Raw genomic sequence first — 22,832 nt, 5'->3', positions numbered from 1 at the left:
CAGCCTATTTGACCCATGTGACCTTGAAAGTAGGTCAAGGTCATTCATTTTCACAACTTTGGTAGATCTTCATCCCCGCATGCTACAGGCTAAATATGAGTACTATCTGCCTAATGGTTATTGAGAAGAAGTCGTTTAAAGATTTCAGCCTATTTGACCCATGTGACCTTGAAAGTAGGTCAAGGTCATTCATTTTCACAAATTGGGTAGATCTTCACCCCAGCATGCTACAGGCCAAATATGAGTATTCTGGGCCTTATGGTTATTGAGAAGAAATCGTTCAAAGATTTCAGCCTATTTGACCCCTGTGACCTTGAAAGTAGGTCAAGGTCATTTATTTTCACAACTTAAATAGCTCTTCATCCCAGCATGCTACAGGCCAAATATGAGTACTCTGGGCTTTATGGTTATTGAGAAGAAGTCGTTTAAAGATTTCAGCCTATTTGTGCTGCATGTGACCTTGAAAGTAGGTCAAGGTCACTCATTTTCATAAGAAAATATGAGTACCTGGGCCTAATGCGATATCCCATAAAACCTTTTCACAACTGGAGCTGTTTTATGGTTTCTGGTTATTGAGAAGAAGTCGTTCAAAGCTTTAAATATAGCCAGTACGATAGCCATCATACTTCTTAAAGAGATAAAAAAATCTGTAAAATCAAGAATGATAAATTATTTAGACAATTTAAATACAAATCATTATGTGACTATGTAATCTATCAAATTAACCAGAACCATGCAATTATTTTTATAAAATATCTATAAAACAAGTTCAGGAAATAATGTAAGGTTATGTATGACACAAAACAAAAATCAAATGTTTGTGTAAAAAAAAACAGGGAAAAATACACATGTCCGGCGTGAAAAACTACGGCTCTATACCGACTGAGCCAAAAAAGCATGCTCCGTCAGCTGAGTGACAAAGACCATATTTATGTACAAATCACCCGACCTGCTCTTTTTATACAGACGTATCAATTAAGGATTCATATCTGTATCACAGATTATAATTTCATGTTTGTTGTGTTCACATTAAAATTACTTTCACAAATTTGAACTGTAAATGATTGAAAAATATACTTGAAAAGTACAACATTGAAGAGATATGGCTACCAACTTTTTATGTTTGACCTCCATTTTCATTTTCTGTTTCGGTGTACGGTCGCCATGTCTGATAACAGCCACAACTGTCCTTAGTTCCATCCTACAAATACAACATGTGATATTAGTCTTGTGTACATGGTACTTAAAACTCTTTCCATACTTTGTATTGTTATAAGTCTTACCTCCCAAACTCTTTCCATACTTTGTATTGTTATAAGTCTTACCTCCTGGAGTTTTTGAAAAAAGTGCCGGACAAAATGTCCAGTTATTCTGTGCTAACTTCTGTATTTAATTTAAACATGCTAAGGTTACTGCAATTATTTGAACTTCCTTTGAAATCATTTTAAGAATTATTAAAAACCTGCATCATAATATTACAATCTATGTGATATTGCAATCCAGGCCAAGGCGAAGCCGCCATTTTTTTTATGAAGATAAGTCTGTTTGATATATCTTGTTACTCTGCCATAAAAACATATACATGGTCAAAATTATTTACGTAACATCCAGAAAGTTTGTTTTGAAATTAAGTACTTTTCATATATCACTACATTGAAAATTTAAATATAATGTATGATAAGAGATTTATTGTGAGGAAAGAGCGTCAATATTGAGCGTCGACAATGGTGAATAGAGAAGGTAAAATCCTGTCGACTATAGTCAACAGGGAAGTTTGTGTATAAAATATGTAACTTAGTCATGATTAACTGTATGCCTATGTGTACCATATATTAAACATTTATCACATATATTTATATTCTACCTTAGCATATTAATCATTTTACAGAGTTATTTCCCTTGCAGGAAGGTATTAATTGTGACATCATTATTTTATAGGCGAAATTTCTCTGAAAATTACTAGGTATGACCAGGTTATCCTCGCAAACATCTGACGTCACAATCAATACCTACCTGCAAGGGCAGACAACTCTTTCCAATGTAAGATAGAAAATTGACCTAGTACATGTACTTACATAGAACCTGAGGTGGTAGGTACTACAGGGATATCCTCTGGAGCTGCTCCTAAAACCCACGGGATGTGTCTCTGTGGAGCCAACGCCCGCATTATCATTGTTCTGAAAATGTTTCATATGAAAATTTTTATTTTGTAAAGTATGAAAATGAATAATATATGCTGTAATTTCAGCCCTTTGTCTAATTCCGCTATTATGACTCAATTTATATGATTTTCCTTCTTATATCAACAATAGCCCATGGGCTTTAAAGGTCTCCTGAGTTCGGATGCAGAATGAAACAAAGACAAATAATCACATCAGGCCTGTAAACTGTATATGTTTATGATGTCCAAATACATAGAAGATGGTTTCCTGTAGGATACTAACAATCAAGCAATTAATCTAAAATATTAATCCATATTCAAACGACTCTTGATAATTATAAGATGTCTGTAAAACATATTGCATAAATATTTTATCAAATGCCCAGCCTCCATTTGAAATCAAGACAGAGCACCATGGGACACATAAGGACTACATATATGCATACTGCATACCCCCTTCCCCCCCCCACCCCACATACACTTTTGTTTATTTGTTTGTATTAATTTAACATCCTATCGACAACCAGGGTCATTTAAGGACGTGCTAGGTTTGATGGTGGAGGAAAGCCGGAGAACCCGGAGAAAAACCACCGACCAGCGGTCAGTACCTGGCGACTGCCCCACATGGGACTCAAACTCGCGACCCAGAGGTGGAGGGTTTGTGGTCATATGTCGGGACATCTTAACCAAACGGCCACCACGCCCCACACACACATTATTTAATTTATAGTGATATAATGTATAATGTGGGGCATAAAATGTCTTGAACATCTGTACACCCTTAGAAAAGCTTAATCATAACACTTTTCAGTTCTGTAAAACTTACCCCAGTATTTTGGCACAATCATCATAATACTTAATAGAGTTCTTCACAAAACTAAATCCGTTGACATCACAGACATAAGATTTCCCACTGGCCCTGAGCAGATCAAACCCGCAAACATTTTGCTGTAACAGAAAATGTCATCAAGATCAATACAAAATATTATTTTAAAATGCTCTATATATGAAACAAGAGGCCAAAGGGTCTTAACGGTCATCTGACTACCTTGGCAACAGTTATATAGAAAATTAATTAGATATGATGTCATGGTAGTTATTTTCAATTTGGGATCAACTGGAAATAACAATTCATTTCAGACAAATTTCAGCCGATAATTTCAAGATGGCGGCTGTGGTGGCCATCTTGGATTTCGGATTGGACCGAAAAATACAACACTTTGTCAGGACCTTGTCAGGACCATGTCAGGATCATTTCAGGCAAGTTTCAGCTAAATCGCACTAGTAGAACTTGAGAAGAAGTTGAAAATGTGAAAAGTTTACAGACAGCGGATGGCGCACTGCAGACGACGATGGAGGAAACATGATGACTATAGGTCATCCTGACCCTTCAGGTGACCTAATAAACATGTACCAGGCTCGGCTTCACCTCGACTGATAAAAGTTACAATAGACACAATATTTTTCTGTAATAGGTCATTCACAAACTGTGTAACTGATAGTACTCATAGCTATTTACAATTAAAACCTACAGTGCTACACTAATTTAAATATGTTTGATCTTGAACATGCAATACCTCCAGTCAAAATCCAATTAGGCTATATTAGATGAAATTAAATACTTTAACTTACTAGTTAAACAATTACTGACATCTAGTTAAGAGATTTACTTTAGAGTATTTGATCAGGGTCGAATATTCATTTATTGTAAAATCTTTGTCATTAAACCGAATATATAATATAACACATCTAAGATTTAGAAATACAGGTAAATATCAATTTTCAAAATATTTCAGCTAATCTAAATTAAAGTTTTGGGCCAAAGTACAATACAGACATGAACATGATATGTATATTCATCTAACTGTACATGTACAGTACAGGTATGACTTATTACCCAATACACACACCCAACAGACAATACACCCCAGGTGAGCTATAGGTATTTAAATATCACGGTTTGTAAACATGACCCAAATCGACCTTCTACATATTGTAGATCTGCGCATGCTCTACTACTGTATGTCTGTCGGTAACTCCATTGAACAAGGAAGTAAAATTGGCCTCAACAGACAGATATTTCTGTGAGTAGTCATTTGTTTACGTTAGTAACCAAACACAAGGATGGTCTAATTCTGTGTGGACACATGATTTCATTTAATGTACATTATTGTACATTACTAAAATAGAGTTTTATTTGAAATGGTTTTATTTGACAAGGAATTGAGAAAGTGACAGATTTATAAACATGAGACAAAGGAAGTAATTTCTTGGATGGCTGTGACTTTCAGCGCAAGAGGAAGGTCAACTTGATTTATTTCCAAGTACTGTATGTGTGTGTGCCATCAGTGATTATTTTACCAGGAACTGATCATGAGAAAGAGACAGAATTGTAAACATGAGAAGAAGGAATTTAATTCTTGGTTGGCTGTGACTTTCAGTGCAAGGGGAAGAATATCAACTTGTTTTATTTCCAGGTACTGTATGTACGTGGTCCATCAGTGATTATCTTGTAGTTATATTTCTTTAGTTTAAAACTTGGTTTGAGGACAACAGTTAACATTAAACCATACCTACATTGAACTGTACATGATGTCAAGTCAATACCAACATCAATCAAAACTCTTTTAAACTTTTTTAACAACAACATTTTATTGATTCAATATCAACGATCTTCATAAAATCAACAAACTTTTCATCTTCATCAAAATGGCAGCCGCAAAAATACCAGTTCGCATGAAAGGTCAAACAACATGTCATCATCACAAGGGGAGACAATTAGAATTTTTCTGTAAACAATGTCAGGATCTGGTTTGTCCAAAATGTATTTCCTCAATTCACAGTGGACATCGCATGTGTGAACTTAGTGAACTTACTCCTCAAAAGAAACAAGACATTAAAACTTTTATTGACAGAACAGAAAAGAATGATTTGGTACAGATTGGGAAATACATCACCTCTACAGATACACTACTCAAAGACAATGACAGAATGTTCGAGGAATTGTCTCATCAATTGACAATGCAGACAGAGAAATTAAAGCAAGACCTTGACAAGATTACAGCAGAGACACTTTCACTATATCAGAAGATGAAAAATGATAATACTAAGCTCATACATAAATACAAACAGGACATTGAAATGTACAACAGACAACTGAAACAACAACTGACAGATTGTAAGTCAGCACTTCAGCAGGGATCTCACATTGATATATACGACACAGAATGTGAAATAGATTCCAGAATACATCTCCCTGTGACACCTGCATTATGTAATGTCAGCTTCACGCCAAACAAAAACCCTCAAGGTCACCTGGAACAAGCATTGGGAAAAGTTACTACATCAGGTCAAGATCATACATCCACTGGTCAGGGCCGGTCAGTATCATCATCAGCTGGTCAGCAACAACCCTCTTCACAACAACAGACAGATGATAAAAGGAAGAAAGCAGTGACCAGGACCAAACTACTGACAGAGGCCAGGGTGGTGGAGGAGTGGAGGTCTCCATGTTACATTCGTTCTATATGTCCTACCACTGATGACCAGGCCTGGACCAGTAACTACAGTAAAACATTAACTCTCCTGGACAGGAAGGGTAAAGTGATACAGGAGGTCACACACAAGGCTGGGATCAATGACATCAGTCTATCACCTACAACACACAGACTGTGGGCCTGTGATAATAAAAACAACATCCTGGAGCTGGTATCAGGACAATTAACTCAACAATTCACAACTAAACAGAAGCCATACTGTATATGTATTACAGCACAGAACCATGTCATTGTGGGCATGACAGGAAACGTCTCAAAATATACCACACAAGGTCAGATGGTGCTCACTACAAAAGCTACAGGGACTGGGAAACCATTAGTGTGTTCACCATACAGGATCACAGAGTGTCCTATCACTAACAATGTCGCAGTGATTGATCACAGTTATAAAGATGATGGTGGTGATGGAAACAGTCATGTTGTTGTTATGGATTCTGACTTCCAGAAACTGTTTGTATACAGAGGTGACATCCCCAGTACATATAAACAAACACCACAAACAGGAGGTGGACCATTTGACCCCTGGGGTATAGTGTATGATAGTCAGGGGAACATCATCATAGGGGACTAATGGTAAGGTACTAGTCATCAGTGGTGATGGTGAGGAGGTCAAGGTCATACACACAGACAGAGACTGGGTATGGGCTGTAGGGGTGGGTAGAGATGATTTACTGTGGACATCATTTGGGGATAATGTAAAGATGTTACAGTACTACAAGGTGTGATATCTATGACAAAGATGTTACAGTACTACAAGGTGTGATATCTATGACAAAGATGTTACAGTACTACAAGGTGTGATATCTATGACAAAGATGTTACAGTACTACAAGGTGTGATATCTATGACAAAGATGTTACAGTACTACAAGGTGTGATATCTATGACAAAGATGTTACAGTACTACAAGGTGTGATATCTATGACAAAGATGTTACAGTACTACAAGGTGTGATATCTATGACAAAGATGTTACAGTACTACAAGGTGTGATATCTATGACAAAGATGTTACAGTACTACAAGGTGTGATATCTATGAAAAGATGTTACAGTACTACAAGGTGTGATATATATGACAAAGATGTTACAGTACTACAAGGTGTGATATCTATGACAAAGATGTTACAGTACTACAAGGTGTGATATCTATGACAAAGATGTTACAGTACTACAAGGTGTGATATCTATGACAAAGATGTTACAGTACTACAAGGTGTGATATCTATGACAAAAGATGTTACGTACTACAAGGTGTGATATCTATGACAAAGATGTTACAGTACTACAAGGTGTGATATCTATGACAAAGATGTTACAGTACTACAAGGTGTGATATCTATGACAAAGATGTTACAGTACTACAAGGTGTGATATCTATGACAAAGATGTTACAGTACTACAAGGTGTGATATCTATGACAAAGATGTTACAGTACTACAAGGTGTGATATCTATGACAAAGATGTTACAGTACTACAAGGTGTGATATCTATGACAAAGATGTTACAGTACTACAAGGTGTGATATCTATGACAAAGATGTTACAGTACTACAAGGTGTGTGATATCTATGACAAAGATGTTACAGTACTACAAGGTGTGATATCTATGACAAAGATGTTACAGTACTACAAGGTGTGATATCTATGACAAAGATGTTACAGTACTACAAGGTGTGATATCTATGACAAAGATGTTACAGTACTACAAGGTGTGATATCTATGACAAAGATGTTACAGTACTACAAGGTGTGATATCTATGACAAAGATGTTACAGTACTACAAGGTGTGATATCTATGACAAAGATGTTACAGTACTACAAGGTGTGATATCTATGACAAAGATGTTACAGTACTACAAAGGGTGTGATATCTATGACAAAGATGTTACAGTACTACAAGGTGTGATATCTATGACAAAGATGTTACAGTACTACAAGGTGTGATATCTATGACAAAGATGTTACAGTACTACAAGGTGTGATATCTATGACAAAGATGTTACAGTACTACAATGTGTGATATATATGACAAAGATGTTACAGTACTACAAGGTGTGATATCTATGACAAAGATGTTACAGTACTACAAGGTGTGATATCTATGACAAAGATGTTACAGTACTACAAGGTGTGATATCTATGACAAAGATGTTACAGTACTACAAGGTGTGATATATATGACAAAGATGTTACAGTTATACAAGGTGTGATATCTATGACAAAGATGTTACAGTACTACAAGGTGTGATATCTATGACAAAGATGTTACAGTACTACAAGGTGTGATATCTATGACAAAGATGTTACAGTACTACAAGGTGTGATATCTATGACAAAGATGTTACAGTACTACAAGGTGTGATATCTATGACAAAGATGTTACAGTTATACAAGGTGTGATATCTATGACAAAGATGTTACAGTACTACAAGGTGTGATATCTATGACAAATATGTTACAGTACTACAAGGTGTGATATCTATGACAAAGATGTTACAGTACTACAAGGTGTGATATCTATGACAAAGATGTTACAGTACTACAAGGTGTGATATCTATGACAAAGATGTTACAGTACTACAAGGTGTGATATCTATGACAAAGATGTTACAGTACTACAAGGTGTGATATCTATGACAAAGATGTTACAGTACTACAAGGTGTGATATCTATGACAAAGATGTTACAGTACTACAAGGTGTGATATATCTATGACAAAGATGTTACAGTACTACAAGGTGTGATATCTATGACAAAGATGTTACAGTACTACAAGGTGTGATATCTATGACAAAGATGTTACAGTACTACAAGGTGTGATATCTATGACAAAGATGTTACAGTACTACAAGGTGTGATATCTATGACAAAGATGTTACAGTACTACAAGGTGTGATATCTATGACAAAACTATTACAGTGTAACTGGGTATGATAGCTATAACAAATGGCTGAGAGGGTCTGTATCACTCAACTGGTTATTGAATTCAAAATTTTATTAAATTGAATGGGCCTCTTGTACATATAATGTGATGGTGGTTCAACTTCAATACATTGTATAAACTTAATTTCATTGTAAAAAGACAAGGTACTGTGTTTCGTTTTCATGTCCCTGTGTCAAGTAATGTCCTCTGTACATTCTGATGTAGGTTATTTGTTATTGTGACAAATAAGAGGTGAGTGAAAGTATTTGTTGAAAATGTCACTTTGACCCTATATGACCCAACATGACCCCCTGCATGACCCTACATGTGTATGGTTCCCCTGGTGATAGTGACATGGATCAGGCTCAAAGACTTGTAATCTAAATTTTACTGCCGGCTTTCAGCTACTAGTCCAATATTGCTAATTCTTTTCCGGTTTAAAATTTTAAAATTTCTTCACACAATCTTGAAGACCAAATTAATTATCCCATCTAAATAAACAACCAACATCAGAAAATCAAAGCTTCTTTACCTTGAACGCCTGACAGACTTTTCTAGCTAGAAGTTTTTCTTTGGCACTCAGAATGACTGGAAATCGGACTTCTTTTCCATCCTTGTCTCTCTCTACTTTCCCGTCTAATGCTGGAGATTTTCTTGCTTCAGCATGTGCATAATCAGGGCCAACAGTATACACCTGTAAACACAATATGTTGTATTACGACCACAAAGTAATTCATGCCCGTTTTATATCTTGATAATTGATCATTTAACTTTCTCTCAATGGAATCTATGGTTTATATAGATACCAGAGCTTTGCAGACAATCATCATTATGCACGCTAGCCCATTATGAATTGCCTGGTTTTTTCCCATGAAAAGATAGTTTGATGCTTATATTTACTAATTATAACAAAATTAGTCTGTTGGTCCCTAGATGTTTCTGATAAGTGGGTTTTACTTTATACACTTTTAGATTTTTTTTTAAACAATATTGAAGTTCATACATATATAAAATATTAAGCTCGGGGGAAGTTTTTGCAATCAAGTGACCTTGGCATAATTAGCATAAATTTCCTCCTTCCATAATTTTTTTATAATGTTTACATTATATGACTGTAAGTGGTATACACACATGTAATTTAGTTTTCTTTGGTATATCAACTTGTACTTAATATTCAATTTTCTCAGAATCTGTTGTTTTCTCGTTTGAATGTGTTTATAATTGGTAATCCGCACGATTTAGACTGGGATCGAAGGTGTCCGGATTATCAATGGTTCACTGTATTTACTTGTACTTAAAATTAAATTTAGTCTGTATTGTTTGCTTGTTTGATTGTGCTTGATGATGATTACTTCATAGCTTCAACAACATTAAAGTAGTGGAATTGGTAGTCTTATAAGCATGCTGTAATTTGATGGTTTCACAAACTATTATTAATTTTGAATATACCGTATTCACTGTAATTAGCACCAATGGTGCTTAAAAAAATTGTAACAAAGAATGGATGCTTTATATTGAAACTAGAACACTGACACGTCAGAAAGGGCCCCGCTATGTGTCTGACGTGCCAAGATGACTGATTTGCAGCCTTTTTGATTCTAATCATATCATGTAGCCATTTTGATTCAAATCATATTGACTTTAATTAATATATTAAGCAATGAATAATTTTATTTATTATGTCATAACAAATTGTTAATAAGTCCAAAAATGGAAAATGTGTCCACAACCTTTGATGCAGTGACCCCATGATCTTACCTTTGGTCAGTCAAAACTTTGGTGAGTTGACTTCTTGTTTAATTCTGAACAACTCTGCTTCATTATAAATGTTGTAGCAAAATGTTCATGAGAAAATAATTTTTTTAAATTTGACCTTGACCTTTGACTTAGTAACCTTGGCCCATGACCTTACCTTTGGACAGTCAACTCCTTGTTTAATTCTGAACAACTTTGCATCATAATGTTATAACAAAATGTTTATCAGTTAAGAGCAACAACATTGTGATTTTTTTAAATGTTAAAATCCAAGATGGCCGATTTTTTAATTTAATTTCAGCCTGAAAAATTACCAAGCAGATCTAGGATGGATGGGGAATCATCATGTAAAATATGGGGAAAATACTCCACTCCCTTCCATCATTAATGTGCAAAAGAAAAAAAACGGACAGACGGACGGACGGACAGACAGACAGACAGACAGACGGACGGACAGACGGACGGACGGACGGACGGACGGACGGACGGACGGACGGACGGACGGACAACCTGATTACTATAGGGCACCCGCATCTCGATGCGGGGCCCTAATTAAAATGGAAGCTGTGGACAATTTTTTTTTTTTTTTGAAATTCGGCCATTACTATCTTTGGCACATTAATCTGTTACAGTGAACATTTATATGAATTCTTTTCTTTGTTACAATTGTTCATTATTACAATTGGGAAGTTTAGTTCATTAAAGTAGTGGAATTGGGAGTCTTATAAGCATGCTGCAATTCCATTGTTTCAAAAAACACCCACCCATTGGCGCCTGCCAATAACTTTCATTCTGTATTTCCTGGGCCATGAAATCTAGTTTCATTTCAATGCATTAAATTCCAATGTGTAAAATTGAGCTTTTTCCAAGTGTTTTGATAATGTTTTAAAAGAAATCTGAGTTATCACGATCCTATATTTCTGTTGATCAATCTAAATTAAATCTTTAATTATAACCGTCAAAATGAATTTCAGAATCAGAAATTTACCATTTAAAATTCTTTATAACTTGCATATTCATGAAAGAAAGTTTAAAGAAAGTTTGAAGACTCAGATTTTATATTCAACATTTATTTGAAGAGTTGTTTCCATGGATACTGACCAGGTCTAAATAATAACAATGATAATAAATTGCTCGATTTGAAAAATCGAAATGAAAATCTGTATTTTACATGAATGAGATATCATTGTAATTTTAATAGTATGAAAACAGGATAAGATCATTATGATAATTGTCTTTGTATTCAGATTTTAACATGTTATCATGTGTGATGTATCGATGATTTTCTGAAATGACAATAACAAATTAAACGGTGTGAAATCAAACTTGATGATGTTTGTTATCTATATTTAAGATATGTAATGTATATGTATAAAGAATTACTGATGAGTCACAGTTTGGACCAATTATTTCCTGGATGACCAAGAAGGAGGCTACAAAGATGATCACTTCTACATACAGTCAAACCTGTCTATAGAGACCGCCCAAGGGTCAAGATAAAAGTGGTCTCTATAGACAAGTGGTCTTTATACACTTTCTTTTGACTATTGAGTATTAATTAACATATTTGTGGTTACTTTTTTTCATGATTCTGTTGTTTTTAACAGATATTGTTTGTTTTTAATTTCTTTTGACAATAGATGGCATACAGAGATGGATCAAATGATCTAACATTTCAAATACATCTTCAGACTTGAAATACAAACCTTGACATCAGTTCCATCTGTAGGCATGAAGTCTTCATAGATATAGGAGCCAGTCTGGCGGACACGGTTGACTTGGTAGTAGGCACTACTCCGAGGACCCACCTACAACCGGGGAAATCAAGGACGGTGTAAAGGGGAGACAACTGTTCACGATGTCCAGTTTGGTTGACAAAGTATAACTTGTCCAAACCGACCCTTGTTTAATCCTGATCTGTCTATTCTGAGAATGATTTATATCAATTAAAACCTGTATAATTCAGAAACCTGGCTATACCGGTCAAATAATAAGTCAGTATTAAAATAATGTGACATGTACATACCGTATAGTTGATAATACTTGCAAAGGTTTTAATTTTGCTAAATTTGCAGATTAACCAAAACTCTTTAAAAAAACATCGCAAAAGGTCTACACTTCTATGATGAAAATGTTTAATTCTGCCGTCTAAGATTTGCACCTCACCTTCCTGAAGAGTCGTTGACTACCTCCGCCAGCCGCCACGGGGAAATAGATGTAAACATTGTGATCTTCTGCCGACACTGGCTTCTCCACAAACGGTTTGTGAAACACCACACCATTAACCTCAATACAGTCCTCGGCATCAGTGTATTGACCTGTACAAATCAACATCCATAACTGTAAAATCAGTGTATTGACCTGTACAAATCAACGTCCATAACTGTAAAATCAGTGTATTGACCTGTACAAATCAACATCCATAACTGTAAAATCAGTGTATTGACCTGTACAAATCAACATCCATAACTGTAAAATCAGTGTATTGACCTGTACAAATCAACGTCCATAACTGTAAAATCAGTGTATTGACCTGTACAAATCAACATCCATAACTGTAAAATCAGTGCATTAATCTGTACAAATCAACGTCCATAACTGCAATATCAGTTTATTAACCTGTACAAATCAACGTCCATAACTGTAAAATCAGTGTATTGACCTGTACAAATCAACATCCATAACTGTAAAATCAGTGTATTGATCTGTACAAATCAACGTCCATAACTGCAATATCAGTTTATTAACCTGTACAAATCAACGTCCATAACTGCAATATCAGTTTATTAACCTGTACAAATCAACGTCCATAACTGTAAAATCAGTGCATTGATCTGTACAAATCAACGTCCATAACTGCAATATCAGTTTATTAACCTTTACAAATCAACGTCCATAACTGCAATATCAGTTTATTAACCTGTACAAATCAACGTCCATAACTGTAAAATCAGTGTATTGACCTGTACAAATCAACATCCATAACTGTAAAATCAGTGTATTGACCTGTACAAATCAACGTCCATAACTGCAATATCAGTTTATTAACCTGTACAAATCAACGTCCATAACTGTACAAGAGATCCCAGAGGGATCTTGGCGCCCACCAAAGATTGATCTATGTCTGACAAATGAAAGAGGGATCTTTTCTCTGCTTTTCAAACTTACACTTCTTTTTTCTGCTTTTCAAACTTTAAACTATCAAAATCCAAGATGGTGGTCGCAAAATGCAATAGGCAGAACTAGGGTCCTAGAGGAACCTACATATGATATTTGAGAACAATCCCTTCAATACTTTCTGAGAAATAGCGGTAACAAACTTTAACTATCAAAATCCAAGATGGCTACCGGTCGGCCATTTTGTTGACCGATCAGTCCCAAAATGCAATATGCACAACTGGGGTCCTAGGGGAACCTACATATGAAATTTGAGAAAGATCCCTTCAGTGCTTTCTGAGAAATAGCGGTAACAAACTTTAACTATCAAAATCCAAGATGGCTACCTGGCAGCCATCTTGTTGACTGATCAGTCCCAAAATGCAATATGCACAACTGGGGTCCTAGGGAAACCTACATATGAAATTTGAGAAAGATCCCTTCAGTACTTTCTGAGAAATAGCGGTAACAAACTTTAACTATCAAAATCCAAGATGGCTACCTGGCGGCCATCTTGTTGACTGATCAGTCCCAAAATGCAATATGCACTACTAGGGTCCTAGGGGAACCTACATATGAAATTTGAGAACAATCCCTTCAATACTTTCTGAGAAATAGCCGTAACAAACTTTAACTATCAAAATCCAAGATGGCTGCTGGTCGGCCATCTTGTTGACCGATCAGTCCCAAAATGTAATATGCAGAACTAGGGTCCTAGAGGAACCTACATATGAAATTTGAGAACAATCCCTTCAATACTTTCTGAGAAATAGCGGTAACAAACTTTAACTATCAAAATCCAAGATGGCCACCGGTCGGCCATCTTGTTGACCGATCAGTCCCAAAATGCAATATGCACAACTGGGGTCCTAGGGGAACCTACATATGAAATTTGAGAAAGATCCCTTCAGTACTTTCTGAGAATTAGCGGTAACAAACTTTAACTATCAAAATCCAAGATGGCGGCTGGTCGGCCATCTTGTTGACCGATCAGTCCCAAAATGCAATATGCACAACTAGGGTCCTAGGGGAACCTACATATGAAATTTGAGAAAGATCCCTTCAGTGCTTTCTGAGAAATAGCGGTAACAAACTTTAACTATCAAAATCCAAGATGGCTACCTGGCAGCCATCTTGTTGACTGATCAGTCCCAAAATGCAATATGCACAACTGGGGTCCTAGGGAAACCTACATATGAAATTTGAGAAAGATCCCTTCAGTACTTTCTGAGAAATAGCGGTAACAAACTTTAACTATCAAAATCCAAGATGGCTACCTGGCGGCCATCTTGTTGACTGATCAGTCCCAAAATGCAATATGCACTACTAGGGTCCTAGGGGAACCTACATATGAAATTTGAGAACAATCCCTTCAATACTTTCTGAGAAATAGCCGTAACAAACTTTAACTATCAAAATCCAAGATGGCTGCTGGTCGGCCATCTTGTTGACCGATCAGTCCCAAAATGTAATATGCAGAACTAGGGTCCTAGAGGAACCTACATATGAAATTTGAGAACAATCCCTTCAATACTTTCTGAGAAATAGCGGTAACAAACTTTAACTATCAAAATCCAAGATGGCCACCGGTCGGCCATCTTGTTGACCGATCAGTCCCAAAATGCAATATGCACAACTGGGGTCCTAGGGGAACCTACATATGAAATTTGAGAAAGATCCCTTCAGTACTTTCTGAGAATTAGCGGTAACAAACTTTAACTATCAAAATCCAAGATGGCGGCTGGTCGGCCATCTTGTTGACCGATCAGTCCCAAAATGCAATATGCACAACTAGGGTCCTACGGGAACCTACATATGAAATTTGAGAAAGATCCCTTCAATACTTTATGAGAAATAGCGGTAACAAACTTTAACTATCAAAATCCAAGATGGCTGCCTGGCGGCCATCTTGTTGACTGATCAGTCCCAAAATACAATATGCACAACTAGGGTCCTAGGGGAACCTACATATGAAATTTGAGAAAGATCCCTTCAGTGCTTTCTGAGAAATAGCGGTAACAAACTTTAACTATCAAAATCCAAGATGGCTACCTGGCGGCCATCTTGTTGACTGATCAGTCCCAAAATGCAATATGCACAACTAGGGTCCTAGGGGAACCTACATATGAAATTTGAGAAAGATCCCTTCAGTACTTTCTGAGAAATAGCGGTAACAAATTTTAACTATCAAAATCCAAGATGGCTGCCTGGCGGCCATCTTGTTGACCGATCAGTCCCAAAATACAATATGCACAACTAGGGTCCTAGGGGAACCTACATATGAAATTTGAGAAAGATCCCTTCAGTACTTTTAGAGAAATAGCGGTAACAAGAATTGTTAACGGACGGACGGACGGACGGACGGAAGGACGGACGGACGGACGGAAGGACGGACGGACGACGGACCACGGACGAAAGGCGATTTGAATAGCCCACCATCTGATGATGGTGGGCTAAAAAAACCCAGTGTATTGACCTGTACAAATCAACATCCATAACTGTAAAATCAGTGTATTGATCTGTACAAATCAACGTCCATAACTGCAATATCAGTTTATTAACCTGTACAAATCAACATCCATAACTGTAAAATCAGTGTATTGACCTGTACAAATCAACGTCCATAACTGTAAAATCAGTGTATTGATCTGTACAAATCAACGTCCATAACTGCAATATCAGTTTATTAACCTTTACAAATCAACGTCCATAACTGCAATATCAGTTTATTAACCTGTACAAATCAACGTCCATAACTGTAAAATCAGTGTATTGACCTGTACAAATCAACGTCCATAACTGTAAAATCAGTGTATTGACCTGTACAAATCAACATCCATAACTGTAAAATCAGTGTATTGACCTGTACAAATCAACGTCCATAACTGTAAAATCAGTGCATTGATCTGTACAAATCAATGTCCATAACTGCAATATCAGTTTATTAACCTGTACAAAACAACATCCATAACTGAATATCTAACCAAAAGGAAAGTTATAAAATATTCTACCTTTCTCGTCTATATTCATTAATTATGAAAATTTCATCAGAAATCATCACTATGAAACACATTACAGTACTTGTGTCTGACGTCATAGACCTGTATGATTTATTGCGACAGGTCTCCATGGGCACAGCCATTTTCTTTGATCACTCTTACCCCTCCAATCCTGAAGAGTTTTTATTTTGAAAGGATTCCATGATTGGTTTCTATTTATAAAGTCACCTTATCATAGAATATATATCTGAAACTAAAAGATTTTTTTAGATTTTTCTACTATGATAGGTTGGGGAGATACACTAATAATAATATTCATTCATAATGTAATGTTAAATGTTAAAATATTTTGTTGATAATTGTACTATACCGGATTTGTTTGGAGATGGCTAATATAGGCTTTGCCTGTTGCCAAATCCATTTGCATATTATTTGCAATAAAATTTGTTGAAATGAAATGAAATCATATTTACAAGATTTTTGGGCTAACTGACCCACAGGTGATAAGTGTAATGTAGTGATGAGGAAGGCCAGTGTTAACGGATAAAAAAACACATACCAATGTAAAAATGTGAATAACATATATATGTTATTTCACTATTTTTTAAAAAAAAAACTTACATTTGGCTGTTCCATTTCCCTCCCTGTCCAATATAGCATATCTAGGATGAATGATCCCTTCAGCTTCCAGCTTTTCATAAACAAGTCTCCTGTACAAAAACAAAACTATTTTTTGCTACAAATCAACTGATTAACTCATTCATCCTGAAAGGAACTCATTCACAAACAATGGAAATTTACCCGCATACCAATTTTATTAAAACTAAATGTTACATATAGCAACATTAACGCAATCTTGTGAAATGCGTTTGAAAATTCAAAAGGTCCCAAGGGCCTGTGCTATGGCCAAATTAATGTTGCCCAGCAGAGGTATATAACCGAGTTCTCTTTTTGATCCAAAACAGTATCAAAATCATGCTTAATGTTGTCAAACTCTATTATTTTCTTCAGTGTATAAATAATTACATATCACGATCACAAATCTGTAGACAAAATGTAACAAACACAATTTTGGCTTCATTTTTATACAGTTTTTGTAGATTTTTAATATATGCTATTGACTCATGAATTGTGTGTATTTTACCTGTCTAATAAAACTTTCTGGGCCTCCAAGTCATTAACAATGTACGGTTTTCGTAGGTTTTTATATGCAATGGCCTTATCGAGTGGAAATCCCTGGGAGAAGAAAGAGATGAGAACGTCAACGACAGGCCAGTCCTCAATCGGCTGGTTCAGAATAACATCTTCCTCAAATACCAAAGTCTTAATGTGTTCAAACAACTCGAGACGCTGTAGGATCTCTCTCATGGGTTTAGAGTTACACTTCTTGGCCATGGCACACACACCCACGGTGATGGCCGCGATGTCCTCATGGTTCTCCTGTTAACATAGAAACACATTACAGTTAGGCCAGCCCTAATAAATTGTTTGTTTTATATACCAGACAGTCATTCCACGTAAAACTATAGTTTGAAGAAAAACGATGATCAATCGGTACATAATGTTTAACAATTAAAAACAACAACCAAATAATACATGGTAGTTGACTGAATACACATATTTCAAATAACATTGATTATCTGAAGCATATAACGTCATCGATTTGAGAGTATGACGTCACATGCGCGGACGGTTAATCACATGAAATGGGGTAAAATTTTGCCAAAAATCATGTAACGGTAAGACAGATTGAACAAGATAGAAAAATCTAGGGGTATATATATACGTATCATGTGAGATTTCACTGTCCGAGGTACGAGAAAGTGGTATGTATATAAGTAGGTAGGTTTTTCTTTTTTTAGTAAGACAACAAAAACCTCAAGTTACAAGTACCTAAAGTTATGAAAATATAAAAATGTATTATAAGATCAGAAACAAAACAGAGAATACTATTATAGTCTAGTTATTATTAGTTATAGGCATAGGGGGTCAGTAAAATATATAGGGGGCGAGGGCGAGGGCGTTGATGTTTTGGGTTCTCACAGAAAAGTGATTTGTACCCCTCCATTTGCAAAAGTACAGTCAAACCTGTCTATAAAGAGCTCCCAATGGACAGGAGAAAACTGGTCTTTATATATACTCAGGTGGTCTTATACTCAGGTTACAAGTAATCAAACCTCAAAGATTTCTGTTATAATTAACATGTAATATATATGGTGGAATTGAAGTCATAACTTTAAACTAAAGGGAGATAATCTAGAATATTTTTCCAATGAGAATTCCTCAGCTGTACGATCCTATAAATCATCTCCCCTTAGTGTAAAGCTTTACAGTATTCAACTTGTCTTAGAAGCCACCTCTGTATAACGACCACCTGTTTAAAATGGCCACTTTCAGGACTGACTATATACATTACAAACTTGTAATTATAAACATTTTCTGTGTATTTTATAGAAAAAGAAAAAACTTCACTTACAATAAATATTTCACACTAATTGCAATATACAACTTTGGAAGATCTTGGAAGCCTGGGAGTGATCTTAAAGACGGAGGGAACCAAAGACAAAAAGTCCTCGTAGAAAACTCAGGTGATCTGACATTCTCGTAGAAAACCGATGTGATCTGACAAGTAAATGAGGTAACCCCTGACTTTTTCACCTCTGTATCAGCATTAACCCGGCCAACTAGGTGAGAGGTATTTAAGTCAAGTATACCATGGAACCTACAGAACTTCAACAGACAAGACGGTATTGGCTCCTTTCTCCAATTAACAGTGAAACATTAAGATCTGCTAAGAATTACAGAATTTAAGCAGTAAGTTTTACCATATAAAGCTGACTGAAGGCGGTATCGTCACCAACAACAAAGATTGGACGGTTTTCCTGGTCTTCCATCCGTAGATAGCCATGTTCAGATTCCGCCATTATTTTACCAATTATTACTTCTTGTTCGTATCATGGTCTCACATTCCTGTCTCCTGTTGGCTACGTCTTCTAGTCTTTTAGCCTCATACTTTCTTTGTAAAGTGAACTCTGGAAGATTGAATTTTTTTTTGTGAATTTGTGAATCAGAAATGTAATATTATATGATTCTGATTTTACTCTCCAAAAATATATTACTTTAAGTAATATCATTAATGAAAAAATTATCTACATGTATAGATATTGATGGTAAATTGTTTTGACATATGGATGAATAACAAAAAGTTGCAGAAATAAAACGTATTACTTTAAAACATTATCTTATCATTGTTCAACACAAACAATTTCAAACACAATGACTTTGAAAGCACATATTTTCTGATCAAGAAACAGACAGTTGATCATTTGATGTTATGGAATCAACATTAATAATAAATTATATTTGATATCGTTTCTATCAATGACTGTAGGTCCTATAGGTAGTGTTGTTTTCTGTTTGGGAGACAGACGTGGCTAAGCTGCCCGGTTCAAGGTAAACAAAATGATGGATCTTACAAAGAATAAACAACATGTAGAAGTAATCGAATCCCAGTCTACAGTGTGAAAAAGTACAACTCTACCGACTGAGTCAAAGAAAGCATGCTCTGTCAGCTGAGTGACATAGATTTTGGATAAAAATGTTTTAAACAACTTTATCCTCTTTTATTTCACAGAATCCTGCATTTGCATAACTAAATGATCCCTCAAATACAGGTCTGTTACTCAAATTCAGGATTTCCGACCATCCTGCATATACGAGAGTGTCCCCAACCTGTTTAACACTATATGTATAAACCATACTGACCCGCTCCTTTTACTCTTCAAACACAAGAGTGTTCAATTGGATTTTTGAGACTCAAAAATAAATTCTCATTGTTTACTGCCCTGAAAGTACATTTGGTATACAATCACTGCATGATAGAACCATATCAAATTATAATTTTGTTATCGATATTAATTCTATTATCGGTATTGCATTTATTCAATATCGCTACAAGTTTGGATAATAATACAGTATATTGGCTCCTATTTCCTTTCAAGGATTTATCACTCAGTGTTGTGGACGAATACAGTGCAAGCACTTTTGTGTTTGTGCATCGACTGTGATGTTGAACAACAACTGATTTTCCTTTGATATCCGCCGGCACAAACTTTGATGTAGCTTGCGGGTGCCAGGCTTAACCGTCTTACTTTCTGAAGTGGGCTGTCATTTCATGAGATGTTGTTTTTTGGGAGGTTTTTAATGACAATTTAAGACTTTTTTTCTAAATCTTCTTTCCTTAAACCAATGACTATTTGCCGAACCCAACCAGTAGTCATGACGGAACAGTAGTCGTGATTGTGTGCATATTCAACATGTACAGTGTGTCCAGATATCTGGAGCTGCTGACGAATACTTCATGACGGTGTTGTTTTGTTTATATGTGTGGAAATAATGCGTTTCATAAGATGCAAACAATGAATTTTTTCCAAAATCACGACAACTGTTCCTTCAAGACTACTAGTAGGGTCCCAGTAGACATCGTGAAATTTATGGTGTTTCTTTTGACTTGATAAAAGTCTTAGAGACAAGTATTTGTTAACAAAAATGGTTTTTATTCCCGATACATAGGCTTCTCACGTGGTGTTTAGTTATGTAGGGGTATAGTCAACCCGTACCCATTCCAACTCGTACCCACCAACCCGTACCCAAAATTGGCGAAGTCGTACCCAAAATATTTGGCGAGCTCGTACCCATGATTGGCTAACCCGTACCTATCAAGTTTCGTTGGTTTTTTTTTTTTTTTTAATTTAATTACATGTATTAATCTTAATTTCTTCTGTATATCTGATTCAATATATCACTGGCCTAAATAATGCATAATTGAGTCAACGTTGATATATTCCAATACCTGGTAAAATCAGAAAAAATCTGGTAACATGCTATATACTTTTCAAAATTGCAAATACACTACAATACATTAAACAGTAATGTTATATAACATACACATGCACTTTGATATATTTTACAGGGTATAACATCTGTAATAATTTTGTGTAAAAGTTACGTATAATTCAAATCATCTTCGATTATAATATATCAACGTTGACTCAATTAGCATTATTTAGGCCAGTGATATATTGAATCATTTTATGTGTAGTATATGTTTGAAAAAGTTTAAAAAGTAGAGAAAAGATCCATCTTTCCATTGTCAGACATAGATCATTCTTTGGTGGGCGCCAAGATCCCTCTGGGATCTCTTGTTATTTTTTGTGTCTATATTGCATTTATTTATTTTAAACGTGCCTATATACGAACAGTGATAACTAAAATATCCTAGTATTAAAAAAAAAAAAACAGATGCACAGAAGGCTGGGGCAAAATGCGGGAAGGAAATCTTTGATATAGCTCTATTGAGAGAATGGTCCAAATACATTTGTAATCTTCAAATATGTTTGTGAAATCTTTCTCTTTTATTAATTTTTATATGCATTTTAAGAAAATTTGACCAATTGGTTTTTACTTCATAATTATTTTGAATAATAATAAGCTACGGGAAAATACACAAGAGGGGGAAAATGTAAAATTACCAATTAAAAATGGATAAATCTTGGCTGGAATCTCTTGCGTACCGTTTTATGATCACTGACTAGAAGCATCTGATCGAACACAATATATTAAGTTTTATATAAATCACAAATAAATACATGAAGTTTAACTTTTATGATGGGTACGAGTTCGCCAAATTCCATGGGTACGGGTTCGCCAAACTTGGGTACGGGTTCGCCTAATCCCTATTGAGATTCCTCCTCTAGACTCTTTTATATTCGGACGTCTGATAGATGTCTCCGACGAGAGACATCTATCAGACGTCCGAATATAAAAGAGTCTAGAGGAGGAATCTCAATAGGGATTAGGGTTCGCCATGCTTGGGTATTAGTTCGCCAAATGTGGGTACGAGTTTGTTTGGGTACGAGTTTGAATGGGTACGGGATCGCCATAATTCGTTATGTAAAGAGACAGTGATGAATCCTTCTCATTTATAAAGCCTTGATCCTTTGCAGTTTGCAATGAGCGTCAACTGGTCTAGAAAGCCAAGAGGTCCAGAGTTCCATCCTACAGTAGGCAGTGAAACATGAAAAAAATCCAATATTACCATGCTTTCTGTCAAAAATTTATCAATACAAATAAATATTAAGCGTCCTACTTATGTGGAAATGTTTCTTCGTACTACCTGCTTATTTGTCCACAAAACCATTTGACTTAGACACCGATCGCAAGCACTGCAAATTTTCTCTTCATCAGCCAACCGGAAATAAACAAAAGTCAAAGCTAGGGGC

At 35.7% G+C, this 22,832-nt stretch overlaps 1 protein-coding gene and 1 pseudogene across 1 annotated transcript; one reads left to right on the top strand and one right to left on the bottom strand.

Moving 5' to 3' along the window:
• Nucleotides 1-595: 595 nt before the first annotated feature.
• Nucleotides 596-22,827, bottom strand: LOC138305800 (inositol hexakisphosphate and diphosphoinositol-pentakisphosphate kinase 2-like). The gene is made up of 11 exons (XM_069246066.1): nt 22,727-22,827; nt 19,377-19,583; nt 17,696-17,991; nt 17,173-17,261; nt 12,563-12,714; nt 12,103-12,204; nt 9,174-9,335; nt 2,988-3,109; nt 2,076-2,177; nt 1,115-1,201; nt 596-647 (listed from the first exon to the last, which is right to left on the bottom strand). Exons 2-11 carry the CDS (start codon nt 19,473-19,475, stop codon nt 596-598), a joined length of 1,263 nt encoding a protein of 420 aa, XP_069102167.1. The 5' UTR covers nt 19,476-19,583; nt 22,727-22,827.
• On the top strand, nt 4,207-8,525 carry LOC138306441 (uncharacterized; annotated as a pseudogene).
• Nucleotides 22,828-22,832: the final 5 nt, after the last annotated feature.

This window comes from Argopecten irradians, chromosome 13 (assembly GCF_041381155.1).
Source record: "Argopecten irradians isolate NY chromosome 13, Ai_NY, whole genome shotgun sequence".
NCBI lineage: Eukaryota > Metazoa > Mollusca > Bivalvia > Pectinida > Pectinidae > Argopecten > Argopecten irradians.
The sequence above is the reverse complement of the archived record's forward strand: the minus strand, read 5'-3'. Positions and strand labels throughout refer to the sequence as shown.